Raw genomic sequence first — 19506 nt, forward strand, 5'->3', positions numbered from 1 at the left:
GTTGAATTTTTCCCCCAATCTAACAGATTAAACCTTTATGATTCTACAATATTTGAAAACTAAAAATGAAATGAAAACCCATTCAGCATTGGTATAAATACATAACTTTAATTCTTTTAATATATGTTATTAATTTAACAATGCTTTGGTTATTTGTAGTAAAGCTGACAGCAGATGAACTTGGTAAATACAGGCAAAAACCTTTTAAAACAGATCTTGAATTATGGTGTTTTTTTCCCCTCCAAGTCAACAATGAGATTAGCAATCATTTATGTCAGGATGTATTGGTTTAAATTATTTTTAACAGTTGAATTAAATAATGCAAAATTGTTGTACCCTGAAAAACCTTTGTTGTTCCACAGAAAGGAATAGAAAGAATTGGAATAGAAATTCTTAAAGATGGAAATACTGCATATGATCAATTTTATATATATGTTTGAATACCAAATCTCATTAGCCGATGCCTTTGTAAATATATATATTTTGAGATTGGTGCAATCTCTCAGTATACTTTTAATAAAGCAAGAAACTAAATATCCCCAGTAATGAAATGTTTTAGACTGTTTTCTAAACAAACAAAATGTATTAAGCCCTTTTCTAAACGTTTGTCTTGAAATATTTTTAATATGCAATATGAATTAATTTCAAATTCCATACCAGATTTTTTCAGGTATGGATTCAAAACTATAGGAAGTGGATAAGAAACTTACATGATTTGATGTTTACCTTATTCTTGCACAATAAAAAATAATAATCTCAGAGATGAACAAAGTTATTTGCTTGTGAGGAATTGCAGGTATTAAGCACTCTACACCAAATAAACCTATCATTTTATATTCTTCCCCAGCTGCAAAAGTCTGCAGATCTGGTTTGAAAGCTATGACCTTTGAGAGTTGCAGGAGATTGTGGTGCCATATTGTGCCGATACTGTCATTGCTAACCCCGCATTTAACACACTGTACAGCCAGACAATTTTACACAATTATTTAAGCAGAAATCCCCTGAGTTATCCTGCGGCTTGCCTCCTTACCCTTCACAAAATGATATGGGAAGGCAGCTTCAGTGGTGTAAACCATTAACTGGAGAAGACTATAAATCAATTTAAAAGGTGCAACAGCCTTTAAGAACAACAGCAGGTAGAACCTTAAGTCTTTTATCTGAATGAGCTCACATGCTTTCAGTAAGAAAGATCATCTTAAGCCAAGACAAAGCAAGAATGTAAGACCAACCATTTTGAAATAAGGTCCTTCTTAGTCCAGCATTTGCTTCCTCACAGTGGTCAGTCAACCAAATGCCTCAGTGGTACTCCAAAGAAGGACCAAGGCTGCTATCTTTCTCCCATCACTCTTTCCCTATTGTTGGTGTCTAAAAGAAGACTTCTCCAACATGGAGTCTTCAAGACAGGTAACCTTTGGTAGACGTCTCCTTCATGGAGTTATCCAAGTCCCCTTTTAAAGCCATACAAGTTGATGGTAATCGCCACCTTTTCTGGTAATGAATCCCACAGATTAATTACATGTTGCCTAAAATGCTTCCATCTCTCTCTTTTTAAAAATAAATCTCCTTCCAATAAGATTTACCAAATGACCCCGATCTTAACACTGTAAGAGACAGAGAACACTTTTCTCCATCCATTTCCTCTACACATCGCATGATTTAGACACCTCAACTTTTTCTGAGCTAAAAAGTCCTCAACACTCTACCTTTTCCTCATAAGGTGTTAGAGCTCCTTGAAGATTTTGGCTACCACCTTCTGCACTTTCTCCACCTTTATCACATTCTTTTCAAACTTTATAACCAGAACTGAAAATCACGTTCCAGATGCAAACATATTACAGATTTGTATACGTTCAGTCTTAACAGTTTCATTTGCAATCCTTTTGCTAATGGTCTCTACAATGGAGTTTATCTTTTTCACAGTTGCCATATTTTTGAGTTGACCTCAACTTTCATTCCTGGTTGGTTACAGAGAGCCCTATTTTTGGTTTTCACCCCAACTTTAACCAGTCTTCTGCTTAACCTCAACCAACTCCATTTACGAACAAGTTAAAAATCTCAACACAGATCTTTGAGGGATCCTATTTCTTAGTTCTGTTTCCTGAGAAGAAGGCCTATCAGTCTTCACTTTCTGTTTTTGAGTATTGTGGCAATCCATAAAAGGACAGGCCCGCCAGTTACATGTACTCAAAAGCTTTTGATATTGACAAAGGCTTTCTGGATATTAATGTACACATTGTCAACAGAGTCATTTCTATCCTGTGCTTGTTGATACCCCAAAGTAACCTTAAAAGCTGACTGGTGCAAGATCTACCTTGCGAAGACTATGTGACTTTCCTTCACCAACGTTTGTTCTTCAAATCCTCCACATGAACTTGCCAAGATGCTTAGCTTACCGTGTTAGAATTTCATGGATCTTCTCTGGGTTCCTTTTCCAAAGATGATGCCAGATTGGTTACCTCCCAGATCACAGGCACTGCACCCGATTTTTATATTTGTGAACTCTAGTGATTTCTTAGACCGGGAGCATCCAACCTTGGCAATTTTAAGACTTATGGACTTCAACTCCCAGAATTCCTCCCCGGTCAGCCATTTCCCAACCCAGGGGGACTTTGGGAGTTGAAGTCCACAGGTCTTAAAAGTTGCCAAGGTTGGAAACTCCTTGTCTTAGACCAACCGAGCTAAGGCATAATCTTCTAGGATGTTGAGAAACATGGTTTCTTTACTCTGGCTTGAATCCACCTCAACTGCGGGGAAACTCAAGTCCCCCGTGATTGCAACAGCTTTCTTCCTGATTTCTTTCACCATCCTCCAAATTTTGACCTAAATCTCTACCTATCACATTTGTGGCCATACAGTGCCTCCCCTAGTGATTGTGTGGAAGACTCCAGTCGTCCAACATTTTCTACCACATTACATTTTCTACCCTCTCCGATCTAAAGACCTCTTCCAGTTTGCCTTTCCACATCAGCAAGGGGGCTGCCCGGTGGGGGGAAAGCCTTGCTCGGAGGAAGCGGCAAATCTGGTCATCGGCCGAGGGAATAATTTTATGCCCCTTGAGGTTTCAGTGCCAAGCAACAAAGAAGGGCTAATTAGACCAACATGCGTGCCTTCTCCTTCTCCATCTTGTGCACAAGCATGCCTGCCCCAATGTGAAATATTCCCCATTTCCCCTCAAATGTGATGGTTGTTGAACTTATTTTTAGTGTCATTTGATAAGCTTCCCTGCTTGCAGAGAGACATCCCACTGACCCAGCCACTGGTCATTGTCTATACCGGTTCCCATCAAAGTAGGTGCATTTTGTCAGGTTTCGCCTCGAATATCCATTTTGCATCTGAAGTACAGTATCGAAAGTGACTGGATCATTTGAGCCTTTTTCTTCAGCTGCTGCCTTCCTCCCCCCCCACACACCCCTGCCCCACAGAGTTCCCTTTTACGCTAACACTGTTTGGCATGGCCGATGTGACACGACATGCTTTTTCTCCCTTTTGGGGGGTAGGTTTACATATATAAAATGATAAATACCTACCCGGCCAATGTTTCCTGGTGGCTGGCACACTACACAGTTGCTGTAGAAAATGGAGAGGGGGAAGGAGAAAAAAAAGAAGTATCTTGCTTTCTCCCCTCCCCCCGTTTCCTCTTGGTTCCCACTGTTGAATCTCCACCAAAGCATGGTAGCCCCTCAAAATTGAGTAATGCGCATTACAGGGATAGGTCATTCAATGTCAAAAGGCATAAAAAGGATGAGCCAAATCTTCACAGGCTGCTGCTTGCTGTTGCCTTTAATTATATTAATTAAACTTTGAAATTCTCATGCAAAGAGAATTGCTGGTTTGTGACGCTGAAGAGCCCTTGGAGGTTCGGTGATGGTTAAGGCGGAGGGAAGAGAAAAGGAGAGAAAGAGAAAGAGAGAGAGAGAGAGAAAGAAAAAGAGACCCTGAGATTGCCAGCTTTGTGGAGCCTGTTTTATTCCCTCCCCATCCTATTACAATAATCCATAAGACCAGAATTACTACGTATGTTTACAAAGGACAATGTTTTTATGCGCTACTGAGCACCAAGTGCAGAAAAGGGGAAGATACACAATTAGGCGCAGTGCACAACCCTCGATGCCTCAGCTCCCTCGATCACCACTCAAGATCTTTGGTTCCAGGCGGTCTTCCTGGAGAATAACGCTCTATTAATTTTTCTTCCAGTCCCGGGTGCATCATGTACAAGAAAGGTGTCTTCGGAAACTAGAGGGCAAAGTTTCGCTCGCCACCAACACCTCCAGGCACCATGGCTGCGTTTGATCGTACATGTATACTCCACAGCGTCAAAGTGACAAGATTTTAAAGTCAGAGGTTTCCCGTAAGGCACAATCTAACTAGGTGGGAGAGTGGTGGTGGGGGGGAATGTGGACCGAGACTCAAAGATTTCCATGAGATGACACCCCCGTAGGGCAATGAACTCCCATCTGTGTGTTTTTTCAGCCCAGTGGGAATTTTGCTCTCCTCCCTGGGGTAAATACATTCATATTTAAATAATAAGTTCCGTCTTCGTGCCCCTAAGGCAAGACCCCTCCAGGGAAGAGGCTCATCAAGTCTTGAGTGCTAACATCACAAAAGGCCAACCTGATCAGGCACTCGTTCGTGGTTTCCTGTGCTGTGGAAAACTAGACACACGACGCCAAAATTCTTCCTGTGGCCACTTGCAGAGTGTATAATACTGTAAGGAAATACTGTATGAAGCAATAAGCTGAAAGATAATGGCAGATGGAGGAGCTTAACGTGGCAATGGGTGACTTTTGCAGAGCCAAGTGGAGCAAACTTCCAAGCTCGGAGCTAGGAGACATTCTGAGGAATTCTTTATAAGTGCTTCACTCAATGACTTCATTTGGTTATAATAATAATAATAAAAAAGATGGCTTTTCCTTTTGTTTTCTCCTTGTTTTACTGAGTCTGCACTCTGGAAAAGTTTATGCACCGGCCCTGTGAAGACAAAGAAAAAAATATATGCAATATTTAATTTGTGGCACAAGAAAAATGACATTTCTAAAAGGTTAGCAAGGTGAAGTAATGGCTCTAACCCAAAGGGTGATTTATACAGGAGGAAACAGAATACGCTATCCTTGGCAACAAAAACTATCAATGGTCATCTTTTGGAGGACAGGAAATTTAAATAAATATGTATGATGCCACAGGAAGGAAAAGAATAAACAGCCTGGGATTGTTTTGAAGGTATTTCTTATACAGCTTTCATCTAGCCTTGCTTACCATCAACTCATAATTTGGTTATGATCTGGATGACTGCAATGCGCTCTGATCTACATGGGGCCGTGCTTGAAGACTGCCTGCAAACTTCAATTCGTCCAGAATGCCCACAGTGATGTCTCCCCTTTTATGTTTGCCCATATAAAACCTCTGCGCTAGCTTCCAGTTTCTTTCCAGGTGCAACTCGAGGTGGCGTTTATCACCTTTAAAGCAGGGGTGGGATGCTGCTGGTTCAGACTGGTTCTAGTGAACCAGTAGCTCCGAAGATCAGCTGGCCCTGCCTTATCCTGTCCTATATTTCTGCGTTTTTCAGCTCAGCGGATTCATACGGCACAGTGAATTCCCGCGCCTCAGCTCTTTTACTTACTGGGGCTGCCCTAGAAGGTAAGCTGTAGACCTTGAAATTGGTGTATTTTGTACGCTGCGCATGCACGCCCTAACAAAACTGGTGGTTAAACCGGTTGCAGCCCACCACTGCTTTAAAGTCCTAGGTAGCCCAGAGCTACAACAAGGAGACCTAAACGTCCTATCAGGTTAGATAGGGCAGACATGCTCCTAATCTCTTCCTCTGAATATGGCCATTGGATACGAGCTAGGAAGTGTGCCTTTTTCACAGCTGCCCCTGCTCTATGGACACTCTGGGCCCTGAAGTTTACCAGATCTTCACCCTCCTAGTCTTCCTTAAATCTGTGAAGACGTGGTGTTTCCACCCCCAAGTATTGGGGAAAGAGTAGCCATTTAGAATTTTGAGTTGGTGAAAAGTTTTACCATTTGCTTTAATGTTTTAATCAGTTTGGTTTTACAGTTCTAAGGTGGTTTTAGATTTCTTTGACTGGGAGCCATTTTAAATAGAGATAGATAGATAGATAGATAGATAGATAGATAGATAGATAGATAGATAGATAGATAGATAGATGGATGGATGGATGGATGGATGGATGGATGGATGGATGGATGGATGGATGGATGGAAGGATGGATGGACGGATAGATAGATAGATGAATAGATAGATGATAGCTAGCTAGATGATTGATAGATGATAGATAAATGATATAGTTAGATATAGAAAAAGACAGATTAGAGGAATAGTAGGTGATAGCTAGCTAGCTAGATGATAGATGATAGCTAGATAGATGATAGCTAGATAGATGATATAGATAGATAGATATAGAAAAAGATAGATTAGATGAATAGATGATAGCTAGCTTGCTAGATGACAGATGATAGCTAGATGAGACAGATAGACAGATAGATAGACAGACAGACAGACAACCAAATAAGCCAAAGTGAACAGCTACAAAGGGGGTGGAAATAAAAATCAGTTTTTCATATTGATCCCCTGCCTTCACACTTGCAAAGCTTTTGCCTGGTGTGACTCCATCAATGGAAATGGGGATTTTAAAAATGGTGGATACAATCATGTGATCACAGCCACTCCCATTTTAATGTACACCACTTTGGGACCGATGCTTCAGCCAGTGACAAACAAGGGCCTTTTTATTTTTCCACCCATTTTTAGGAAACTGTTTTAAAATTACCCAATATTGTTTTGCAGATGGTTTGTAATTTTACCTGCAATGATATAAAACATTACTGCTACTGTTGCTGCTGCTAATGAAGATGTTACTTTTATCAACCTTATGCTCTTGTTTTATTGTTTTATACTGATCTGTTGTGTTTTAGATGCTCTTAACAGATTGCCCAATGAATGTGGTTTACTGAGCAATTTAAAAAAAATATCAATAAATAAATAGATACAGACACCAACGCATGCACGAAACAAGATTTTAGCCAAGGAAAACATTATCTATATCTCCCTCTAAACATCCTTCAGAAAAGCTGGACTACACTTCCCACCGGTTCTAGCAACTCCGCCATTGAAGAACAATTTCAAAATCAAGATCTACCAAGGAACTACACATGCTGATTAGCTTTTGCTGCAATAGAGTAGTTCAACTCTGCCTCTTGACCAAAATCATCATGATGTGAAGTATGTGTGACTTATACTTTTATGTGAAGTATATGTGAAGTATGAAACTGGACAGCCACTTGTCTGAAATGATATAGGATCTCCTGCTTGAGCAGGAGTTGGACTAGAACATCTCCAAGATCCCTTCCAACTCTATTCTATTCTGAAGTTCAGGCGCTCATTTAATTTCCATAAAGGCTCAGGGCTTAACTTGATATTTTAGCAGCTAAGCAAAATATAAACACAAGACCTGCTGATATTTCCCAGTCAATGGTGTTGAAAGTCACCAGCAGTATCTACAAGGAAAGGGGAAGGACGAGAAAGGTAAGATGATAACTGTGATCATGAAATCAATGTCCACCTTTTTTATATGTTGATATTCCACATATCTACAAAGGGGAAATATTTAAACCTGCTGCCAAAACCACTCTCTTGACGTTTTCTGGCCCCCTTCTCTTTCAGATGTAACACCGTGGTATAAGAACCTATGTCTCTATTAACCTGTTTGGCTGCAAAGTAACTACATGGCTTATAGCACGATTGAGCAGGTTCAGAGGTATTTCTCTACTCACAATCTTCTTCTTCTCTTCTTTTTCTTCAGCGTTTGTCTCGCGCTCTGGCGAGGTCCGCTAATGTCCTTGAGTACTGCTTCCATGCCTCTCTGTCTGCCACGTATGTCGGGTCTGCCTTCGCGATCTCTAGATCGGCCTTGATCGTGTCCATCCAGCGTTGCTTAGGTCTACCACGCGGTCTCGCTCCTCCGACAATCACCTTCATCGCAGATTTGATGATGGATTCTTCCTTGGCGCGACTCACATGGCCGAACCATCGTAGCCGGGACTGCCTCATGACCGTGGGGATGGGCACGACGTTGAACCGTCTGCGCACTTCTTCATTCCTGACGCGATCGAGTAGGGTGAGGCCTGCCGACCATCGGAGCATTCGCATCTCCATTGTCTGGAGTCTGCTTTCGACTTCTTTGGTCGTCGGCCAGCACTCTGCGCCGTATATGGCCACGGGGCGCACCACAGAGTTATAGATTTTCGCCTTCAGGCGCATCGGCATCTTCTTGTCACAGAGGACGCCCGTGACGGACTTCCATTTGCCCCACGCTGCGTTGATCCTGGCTGCCACCTCAGTTTGTAGTAGGCCTTCTTCCCCAAGAGTAGTTCCCAGGTACTTGAAGGTGGAGGCGCGCGGTAGCTCCTGCCCGTTCACGTGGATGGAGCCTGTCGTTTCGTTGTCAGTGGTCAGGTATTCGGACTTCTTTAGGTTCAACCGGAGCCTGAACTGCTCGAGGCGGTCATGCCACTGTTGAACTAGGTGCTCGAGTTCAGCCTTCCGCAGGTTGGCCAGGAACACATCATCGGCATAGAGCAGCGTCCATGGGGCGGGCGTGTGCAGGTCGTGTGTAATTGTGTCCATCACCAGAATGAACAGCAGTGGTGAGACAGCAGAGCCCTGGTGTACGCCGACGGTGATATTGAACTCCTCTGATATCCCAGCTGTCGCTTTTACACGGCTTTTGTGACATCTGTATAGGAGTTGGACCCATTGTACGAGTAGCTCGGGCACGCCGTGATCTCGCAGTGCGTACCAGATGAGATCGTGCGGGACTCGGTCGAAGGCCTTTTCCAAGTCCAAGAAGGCGGTGTGGAGCGGGATTTTCTTCTCTCTGTGAGCCTCCATCAGCATCCGCACACCGAAGATGGCATCGGTGGTGCCGCAGTTCTTGATGAATCCAGCCTGGTTGACGCTGATGTCGACGATGTCCCGAATGCGCTTATCGAGGACGCGCTCAAGATCTTCATAGTGTGTGACAGTAACCTGACCGGTCTGTAGTTGGAGCAGTCCGCTGGGCTGCCCTTTTCCTTCCAGATCGGAACAGTGGTGCTGCGGTACCAGTCGGTGGCACTATTCCCGTGGAGACGATGTTGTTGAACAGCTCGCACAGCCACAATGCCGAGCCCGGTAGTGCCTTTTTCCAGAAGTCGGCAGGGATGTCGTCTGGTCCTGTTGCCTTACCGTTTTTCATGGCCTTGATGGCGTCGGTGACCTCGCTGGCGTGAATGCCTGAGACTGGGCCTTCGACGGGTCACCTCGCGGGTTCGTGGGTGTGGGAACTCCTCGGTGGAGATCTTCTCAAGTATTGCCGCCACCTCTCGGCAGCGTCTCTGGGGTTGACGATCAAATTTCCCCTTTCGTCGTTGATCCCATGAAACTGGTCAATGTCCAGGGTCTTCCTGTGTCTGCTTTTGGCTAGGCGGTAGATCTCATTCTCGCCTTCTCGCGTGTTCAGCTTCTCGTAGATGTCGTCGTAGTGGGAGCTTCTGGCTGTCGCTACTGCTTTCTTGGCTGCCTTTTTGGCCGCCTTGTACTCGCAGAGCTTCTCGCTGGTCTTGTCCTGAAGAAAGGCCTTGTAGAGCCGTTTCTTCAGGTGCACGGCATCTTGTACTTCCGGTGTCCAGAGCCATGTATCTCGCTCGATGCGTCTCCGTCCTGGCTTGGTACAACCAAGCTGTTGGCAGCCGGCAGTGTGAACAGTGCTCTTCAGCATGGACCACGCTTCCTGTGGCCCGTCGACCATCTGCAGGAACTGCTCCGGTTTGATGAGGGGTCCCGCCATCTTCTTCTGGTTCCACCACTTGATTCGTGGCTGGTCTGCATTCTTTTGTCAATCTTGGTCTTGGGCTTGCTGATCCTGATCTTCGCCATCAGCGGCCTGTGCTGACTGCTCGATTCGCACGGGTACACCTTGGCGTTGAGCACGTTTTTAGCGGCTCTTCGTCGTACGATGATGTAGTCGATCTGTGTGTGGTGGTTCCCATTTCTGCTATGGTAGGTGAGGAGTTGGGGTTCTCGCCTAATGAAGCAGGTGTTCGTGATGGTCATATCATGGGAGTCGGCAAAGTCCAGGATCCTCTGGCCATTCTCATTCATATCGCCTGTGCCGTGCCCACCGTGGCACTGGTGTCCGTTTTTGTCCCGCCCTACATGACCATTCAGGTCGCCAGAGATGATGATGTCGTCTTCATATGGGATCTGCCTGAGTTGGATGTCGAGCAGTTCCCAGAAGGTATCCTTCTCCTCCTCGTGACATCCGGTCTGAGGGGCGTAGGCGGACAAGATGTGTAGGCGCTGCCTCTCGGTCACTACGACGATTATCATCAGTCGTTCTGTGAGGCGCTTAACTTCTGCAATGGAGCTTTGCCAGCTGGGACTGACAACCACAGCTACACCGCCGCGGTTTTCCTTACAGCTGGTGTATATGATCTTATAGCCGTCTATAGTCGTAGCCTTGTTGCCCTTCCAGCGAGTTTCCTGGAGGCAGCAGATGTCCAGCTTCCTGTCCCGCATGGCCCTGACGATCTCGGTCGAGCGTCCAGTCAGCGAATCCACGTTCCAGATGGCCACCTTGAGCGTCTGGCAATCTTCTGTTCCCCGCTTGCGATTTTTCACACGGATCGGGTAGTCTCCGTGCGCATCAGACCCGGACGCGGCCGTCATAGCTTTCTCACACGGTGCAAGTGCGCCATGCTTTCTGCGTGGACCATTTCGTTGATTTTTGACGCAGGCCAATGGTCTCCTGCGCCCGTCGGTTCCCCCGAACGCGGTAGCATTGGGCGTGTGTTCAGTAGTGGACGTTTCCTCCATGTTGATGCGGCATTTGAGTACTCCAGCCGGCCTGTCGCGTGGGCCTGTCGTCGGAGGGTCTGCTCTCAGTTACAGTCAGCGTTTAGCGGCTTCGCGCATCCAGGGGACACCACTTGGAGGTGGCAGACCGCTCGCCCCCCTATTTCTCTACTCACAATAGAATTCCTTATGCCTCCAAGTTTGAAATTCTGGGCCTGGACAATCTGAAACTGCGCCGCTTGCGGTCCGATCTAAGCACAGTACACAAAATTGTCTGCTACAACGTCTTGCTTGTCAATGACTTCTTCAGCTTCAATCACAATAATACATGGGCAAACAACTGATACAAACTCCAGGTAAACCGCTCCAAACTCAATTGCAGAAAATGCGACTTCCGCAACAGAGTGGTCGATGCCTGGAACGCCCTACCCGACTCCATTGTTAACGTCTCAATCCCTCACAGCTTCAACCTCAAATTCTCTACCGTAGACCTCACCCCATTCCTAAGAGGTCCTTAAAGGGGGCGTGCATAAGAGCACCAGCGCACCTACCATCCCTGTCTTAGTGTCCCTATTTATCTGTATTTACTCCCTTTGTTCATGTTTATGTTCATACCTATGCTTGTTATCCTGTACATGTTTGACAAACAAAATAAATAAATAAATATAAAGTCCAACAGACACCAAACATCTGTGACAGTTAAACAGTGAGATCCTAAGATCCCTTCAAATGATAAATGGACTTGTTCAATCCACCCATGAATACAATTGATTATTTCACTAGGGTTAGGCTTGGCCACAGCATAATTATGCCCTTTTAATGCTTAAATTTTAACCGGTCTATCACAGAAGTTCTCAAACCTTGTAGTAGCAACACAGCCGCCTGCTATGAGCTTGCAGAGACAAAGGGAGGGACATAGCCCAGAGTGAGTTTTGACAATAGTCCCATAGGCCTGTGCAGGCCCAATCAGATTTTTAAAAAAAAAAAAAAAAAAAAACTGCAACACTGCCCACATACAACACACAAATCAGAGAACTCCTGCTTTATCAATTTGTCAAATCCAGGGGCATCTCTGGCAAATAACAGTATGAAGACTTAATCATGTAAGTGCTATGTTTGATGTGTGTGTCTATCATACATCAGATGCAAACCTGTAAATGCAGGATTTGCATTGGTGCACCATAGCCAGGGGTGGGATTCTACCGGTTTGGACTGGTTCGGGCGAACCAGTAGTTCCGGTGATCATTTGGCCCCTGCCCTTTTCCTGTGCTTTATTTCCTTGTTTTTGAGCACAGCTGATTTGCAGAGTGGTTGGCCACGCATCAGCTGTTTTACTCACCGGGGATGCAGCAGAAGGTAAGTATTATAGCTCAAAGTTGTCTTTTCTAAATGCTGTGGGCGTGCGAAGCACACGCTCACCGAATTGGTTGTTACACCAGTTGAATCACTGGCCGTGGCCTATCCATTAGTTTGGTCTCTCTACTGTTTGCACTTTGTGTTTCTTAACTGTCCATCTGTTTGGTGAGGACATGGCTGGTGAAATTCCATTTCACAGCCAAACAAGTTAATAGTTACAATTATATATTGTGTTAGCAGTAATGTCCTCGTCTCTAAATACCACAAATGTCACTGTGAAATAACTCATGATACAGAGGTTTTTTCCCCAGAGATTTTCTCCTGAATGCATCAACCAATTTAAGAATGAGACATTGCCCAATTTTCAATATTTTGGTTTGATATATTGGGAGTTGGTTCCTGCCAGTTAGCAATTATACGTGTTATTAACTGCCCAGAGTCATCTGGAAAGTGAGATAGGCAGCATATAAATTTAATAAAAAATAAACAAAGCAATAAACTGAAATCTACGTATGTGATCCAATAAAGAAAGGAAAACTTCTCTTTTTTTCTCATCCTACTGTATCCAATGCATGAGCAAAAACACTACCCTTAAGGTATCACCCATAGTTTCAGAAGGTTTAGTATATTTGAATCTGGTGGTTATTTTTTTTTTAAAGACAGAATTCCAATTATCTTTCAGACAGAGATTCTAGGGTGCATTTTATCACAGTAAGCCTAATGTGTAACACTCTTTAAATGCATCTTCCATTAATGTAATCATGATTTGCACCATCACCCAGCAGAAGGCCTTGATTAAAATCAAGGGGATGAGCAGATTGTTCGGCAGTGAGAGCCAGATTAAACATGCATCGTGGGCTGAGGAAACTTGGCTGATTTACATATATTAGTTGAATGCAATTAAGATAATTTGCACATGCATTGTGGGAACAATTGCTGCACTTTTGTCTGTGAGTGTTTTTGTAAATGGGAAATAGGGACCTGAACTTTGAAAAACTAAGGTTGCTTTTAAGCTAATTGTCATAAAGGGGAAAGGAGAGCAGAGGAGAGGAAAGGGAAGGGAAGAGAGGAAGGAAAAAGGAGAGGAGAGGAGAGGAAAGAGAGGGGAAAGGGAAGAGAGGAAGGAAAGAGGAGAGGAGAGGAAAGGGAAAGGGAAGAGAGGAAGGAAAGAGGAGAGGAAAGGGAGGGGAATTGGAAGAGAGGAAGGGAAGAGGAGAGGAGAGGAAAGGAAAGGGGAAATGGAAGAGAGGAAAGAAAGAGGAGAGGATAGGAAAGGTGAAAGGGAAGAGAGGAAGGGGAGTGAAGAGGAGAGGAAAGGGAAGGGGAAAGGAAAGAGAGGAAGGAAAGAGGAGAGGAAAGGGAGGGGAATTGGAAGAGAGGAAGGAAAGAGGAGAGGAAAGGGAAGGGGAAAGGGAAGAGGAGAAGAAAGGAGAGGAGAGGAGAGGAGAGGAGAGGAGAGGAGAGGAGAGGAAAGGAAAGGAAAGGAAAGGAAAGGAAAGGAAAGGAAAGGAAAGGAAAGGAAAGGAAAGGAAAGGAGGAGTGGGAGTAGGAGCAAGGTAGCGGAACACTGCTAACCCTAGTTCTTATTTTCATTAAACTAGACATCCCCAGTTCCTGTAACCGTTCTTCATATGTTTTAGTCTCCAGTCCCTTAATCATACTGGTTGCTCTTTGCACTCTTTCTAGAGTCTCAACATCTTTTTTTTACAACATGGTGACCAAAACTAGATATATGACCCTGGGACACTGCCAATGTCATAACTATGAGTCCGTTGTCAAGCACCTAAATTTTGATCACGTGGCCATGGGGATTCTGCAACCATCATTAAGTGTGAAAAATGGTCATAAGTCCCATTTTCTCAGTGACATCATCACTTCGAACAGTCACTAAATGAAGTAAGTCAAGGACTACCTTTATTTTTGATTTCCTCCTGGCTTTCAAATATTGACAGGCTTCCCAATGGGAAGCCTTAAGTCAAAACACACCCAGGGAAGGGCGTTTCTTCCCGAGTTGTGAGCCTACTCAACAGAAAGCTGAACGTTGGGGGGAAATGTACTGGAAGTGCTAATTAATTCTGAAGGTCGGCACTGTTATATAACCACTAATGTAACAGCAAGGAATCCATGCCAGCACGGTAAAGAACCATTTGCAACTGTAGGTAATAGAAAATGACAAGAGGTGCACTTTGCAATGCACGGATGCAGAGGGCACATTAAAAATTACCCTACAAAGCCCTTGCAACTTTTAGCACGGAAGGTGATCTTCCTTCACCAATCCCCACAGCTCTAGATGCCAGAGTCAGGACTTAGAGACACAGAAACAAGGGCTCAAATATTCAGAGCATGGTGGCTAATTTAATTCTTGATGTCATGGTGCTGGAGTGGGCCAAGGGACATTTTCATCTGGCGCCCTGTTTTGATCGGGCAAGAAACAAGGATTTGGAGCAGCGCCAACTTGTGTTTTACAACAAAGTCTCTGCACCTCTCTTGAAACCCTAGAGCAAGGGTCTTCAAACTTGGCAAGTTTAAGACTTGTGGACTTCAATTCCCAGAATTACTGAGCTAACATGACCGGAGGAGGAATTCTGGGAGTTGAAGTCCGCAAGTCTTAAAACTGTCAAGTTTGAAGACCTTTGCCCTAGAACAACTCTTCTGTGCTTTAGCCTCCGGTTCCCTAACCAACAAAGATGATTAGGGGACTGGAGCTTAAAACCTATGAAGAACAGTTGCTGGAATTGGGTAGGTCTAGTTTGATGAAAAGAAGGACTAGGGGTGACACTAGAGGAGTCTGAGGGGCTGCCACAAAGTAGAGGGAGTCAAGCTAGTCTCCAAGGCACCTGAAGGCAGGACAAGAAGCAACGGATGGAAACTAATCAAGGAGAGAAGCAACCTAGAACTAAGGAGGAATTTTCTGACAGGGAGAACGATCGGTGGAACGACTTGCCTTTAGTCGGTGCTCCAACAATGGAGGTTTCCCAAGAAGAGATTGGACAACCATTTGTCTGAAATGGGATAGGCCAGTGGTGGCTAACCTTTTGGGGCTCCCGTGCCGATAATTGAGCGCAAGCTTGCCTGCTTGTGCTCGCATGAGAAGCAAAACGTCTTCAAGGGAAAAAAACAAAGTCTATTTGCCTTTTGAAAAAGCACCTTTAGGACCCTAGATAGCATCTTTATCTCCATGTTTTTTTTAACCATTTCTGTGTTTCCTTTATGGTATTTATTGTAACTGTATTTTGTTAAATGTTTTATTTATGCTTTATTAATGAATGGTAACTCATAAATATTTTACACAAATGATTAAAATTGCCCAGGTCAGATTTTCTTCTTTGTCACTTAATCTTAACAAGAAATCTGGGAAGATTAAATTTTCATCTGTGCCGTATTAACACATGCATATTATGATATAGTATATATATAAGCCAATGGCTTCCACAAAAGCAAAATCACCGGCTTGATCCACAAAAACACACTGAGACATAATGGAGACCTAGAAGATGAACAGACCTATGGAACAGCTGTCCTGCCCTACATAAGAGGTACTACAGACAAAATCAGTAAGATACTACACAGGCATCACATCAAGACTGCCTTCAAAACAGACAGAAAAATAGCAGCCAACTTAGAAACCCCAAAGATAAAATTGACCTGGAAAACCAAGGCATATATGAAGTCCCCTGTGCATCATGCCCGGCCACATACATTGGACAGACCAATAGAAGAATAAGTACCCGCTTGGATGAACACAAAAATGCAGTAAAGAAGCTGGAACACACTTTCTCACTAGTCCAACACATGAAAGCCTCAGGTCATAGCATCAACTTCAATGGCATCAAAACCCTAGCCACTATAGAAAACCCCAGCCACAGAATTATCAGAGAAGCCATAGAGATTGAAAAAAGACCTGAAAGCATGAATAGAAGAGATGATTCCACCAGACTGTTAATTATTTGGAAGCCTGCACTCACAAACAAAAAAATCTCCACACCACTAGCCAAGCAAACATCTGGGCACAAACAGATCCCCCCTGATACCTCCAGCTCAAACACACCCCAACCAGGCACCAGATGAAACCTAGCTTCCTAACAAATGATAGCCGGAGCCAAGCTGCACTAAAAGACTCCAATACAGGAACACAATGTTGCCAGCCAATCAAGACACACACACAAAAAGCCACAAAACAGACAGAAGATATTAGAAACACCAATCAAGCAGAACACAGCAAACTCCAAGACCAATAAACACAGACCAAGACTCTCAACCAATCAGGATGAAGAAAAAACCATTCTGGCACAGCAGTAGGCTAGCCCCAAATTTAAAACTGAAACAACTGTAAAAGTCTGACTCACAGACGAACACAATACAGAAGCCTGATGATGGCAGATGAGATTGCTACAACTTTAAAAGCACAAACGTTGCTACAACTTTAAAAGCACAACTATAATAACGTGGGAAAATACCCGAACAAAGCTGAATAACATACATGTAAGTACCCACGAAAACTTAAGAAAACAAATATGTGTGTGTGTGTGTGTATGTATATGTATATATATATGATAGAGAGATAGAGAGATAGAGATATTATATCCATCCTATTGCAACTCTATAATGCCATATTATGGTGATTTTAATCACAATTTTACCTTAATTTATTACTTTATTTGGTATATTGTATTGTCTACATAATTACTCTCTCTCTCTCTCTCTCTCTCTCTCTCTATATATATATATATATATATATATATATATATATATATATATATATATATATATATATATATATATATATACCCTGTTTCTCCAACAATACAGCCTCCCCCAATAGGAAGTCCCAGCATGTTTTATAGGCATGAAATGAAATTAAGCCCCTCTCCCCAAATTAAGGCCTATATTAAAACATGCGAAATGGGGGAGAATGGTGGTGGGGGCTTGCTGTTAGGAAGTACTTTTGTTGCACACCGGATATGGTGCTGCCTGCGTTGACCCCAATACGAAGTGCCCCACCAACGCCGAGGTCAACATCCAAGCCGTCGCCGCCCACCCGCCCGAAGATGCAAGGGGGGGAATTAAGTCACCCCCAAAAAAACGGCCAGCCATTTTTTCGGGGCTCAAAAAAAAATAAGACCCGGCCTTATTATATGAGAAACACGGTATATATATATATATATATATCACACACATCTATCTATCTAGCTTTCTTTCTTTCCATCCATCCATCATCAATCCATTTCTATCTATCTATCTATCTATCTATCTATCTATCTATCCATCCATCTAGCCATCCCTCCCTCCCTCCGTCCCTCCCTCTCTCTCTCTGTCTCTCTGTGTGTCTTTGCTGATGCTTTATTTAAATTTATATTTGTGTTAGCGTGGAATGTGTTTTATTAAGTGTCTATCAGGGATTGCATGACTTCTGTAGATACAATACAATAAATAAATAAAACACAATCAGACAAATTGTGTCTGTTTAATGTTATATCCATACCTTTTGTACTCAATTAAACCATCAATACATCCAAATTGAATGTAGATGTATCATGCCTTGTAAATCATTTGGTCATAAACCTTAACAATACCAACATGTAGTTAGTATAAAATGGAGCTAAAATAGTGTCTTAGGGCTATAGTAATTAAAATGTGAGTTATGCAAGCATCCCATGGTGTTCGTGAAAGATCACAGCTGCTTGGATGGACCACTTTCAGATGCGAATCCTGTTTTGTGGCTTAAGAAAGTAGGCTTAATGAACTTTGGAGCGCTTTGTATTCATTGTTAATCTTCCTTTTTGAAAAAAAAATCTAACGTATGTACATATCTATAAACATAAAATAAAATTAAAACTATATAAATTATAAAAAATAAAAAAAAATAAAAATGAGTTGTTTCGATTACGTGACCATGGGGAGGCTCCAACGGTCAGAAGTGCAAAAACCGGTCATGTCACTTTTTTCAGTGCTGTTGTAAGTTTGAACGCTCACTAAACGGATGGTTGTAAGTCAAGGACTACCTATATGGTCCTGTACATGAAAAAAGGAATTATTTCTGGATAGATTAAAGGTGAGGTCTCACTACTCTTTCTCCCAGAATCTGGTTCTATAAACTGTTCAGCATCACACACCAAAGAGTGGGGAGGGGGAATAAGTTTGTTTATTGGATTGAACTATAAAATAGTTGAGAGGGACATGGTGGCTGAGTGGGTAAGACGCTGAGCTTGTCGATCAGAAAGGTCAGCAGTTCGGCGGTTCGAATCCCTAGAGCCGCGTAATAGAGTGAGCTCCTGTTACTTGTCCCACCTTCTGCCAACCTAGCAGTTCGAAAGCATGTAAAAAATGCAAATAGAAAAATAGGGACCACTTTGGTGGGAAGGTAACAGCCTTCCATTCACCTTCAGCATTAAGTCATGCCAGCCACATGACCATGGAGACATCTTCAGACAGCACTGGCTCTTCGGTTTTGTAATGGAAATGAGCACTGCCCTCTAGAGCCGCAAACGACTAGCATGTGCTGACCCAGAGTGTACTACAAACATAACAAAATCCAAAACATAACTAAATGTCCTTTAATGCCTCCAATTTGGCCTCACTGTTCAATAATACTCAGTTGGAGATAAAACGTACTCAAAAATAGTCTTCAAAAGAAAGCAATACAGTCCAAACTTAATGAGCAGACAGAGGTGAAATAAAAAACCAAACAAACTACAATGATGAAATTTCTACAACGGAACAGAAGTATTTACCAAATTCAAGGAGATAACAAGGCACAGTCTGTTGGAAGTATGCCAACCAAGATAACTTCAGACCAAAATGAAAACACGCTTTGTTTCCAGCGTTCGCCAGTACGCAAGTCCAAACTCTTATTCAGTTAACACAGCTGCAGTCCATGAAGAGGATCAAGGCCCTCTCCTCCCGAGTAGACCACATCTCTCCCTGATCCTCTCCTCCCTGCGTGCCCTAGGATGGAGAGGGGATGGGCCTGGGTCCTCCTCTGACTGCTCAGCCGGCCTCTGCCCATCCCTCCTCCACAACCACCGGACCCACACTTCCAATCCCTGTTGGCTGTTCCTCCTCTCCCTCAGAGTCAGTCTCCACCAGGGGCATGACATAGCATGTATGTGCGAGGGGAACTCTTACCCTTACCTTATGAAATAGTTTGTTTGGGCTTAGTCCTTCTAAACCCCACCTTTGTGATTTATGAATCATGTTTCATGATTTGGCATTGTTATGGTATTTCTAGGAATTCTGAAACGTATTGTTTCAACAAAGCATCAAGTAGAGACAGCAACAATAAAAGAATAATTCAGCAC

General features: G+C 43.4%; 1 protein-coding gene across 1 annotated transcript in view; it reads right to left on the bottom strand.

Annotated features, from left to right (window-relative positions):
- Positions 1 to 88: 88 nt before the first annotated feature.
- The window catches only part of ANTXR2 (ANTXR cell adhesion molecule 2), a 179091-nt gene continuing 159673 nt past the window's right edge, over positions 89 to 19506 (bottom strand). The window contains exon 17 of the mRNA XM_026676453.2: positions 89 to 4968. Coding sequence (XP_026532238.1) covers positions 4930 to 4968 — 39 coding nt within the window. The 3' untranslated portion in view covers positions 89 to 4929. The remainder of the gene's footprint in view (positions 4969 to 19506) is intronic.

Source organism: Notechis scutatus, chromosome 4 (assembly GCF_049901735.1).
Source record: "Notechis scutatus isolate UNSWTSFEM ecotype Mainland chromosome 4, rNotScu1.2, whole genome shotgun sequence".
NCBI classification, from domain to species: domain Eukaryota; kingdom Metazoa; phylum Chordata; class Lepidosauria; order Squamata; family Elapidae; genus Notechis; species Notechis scutatus.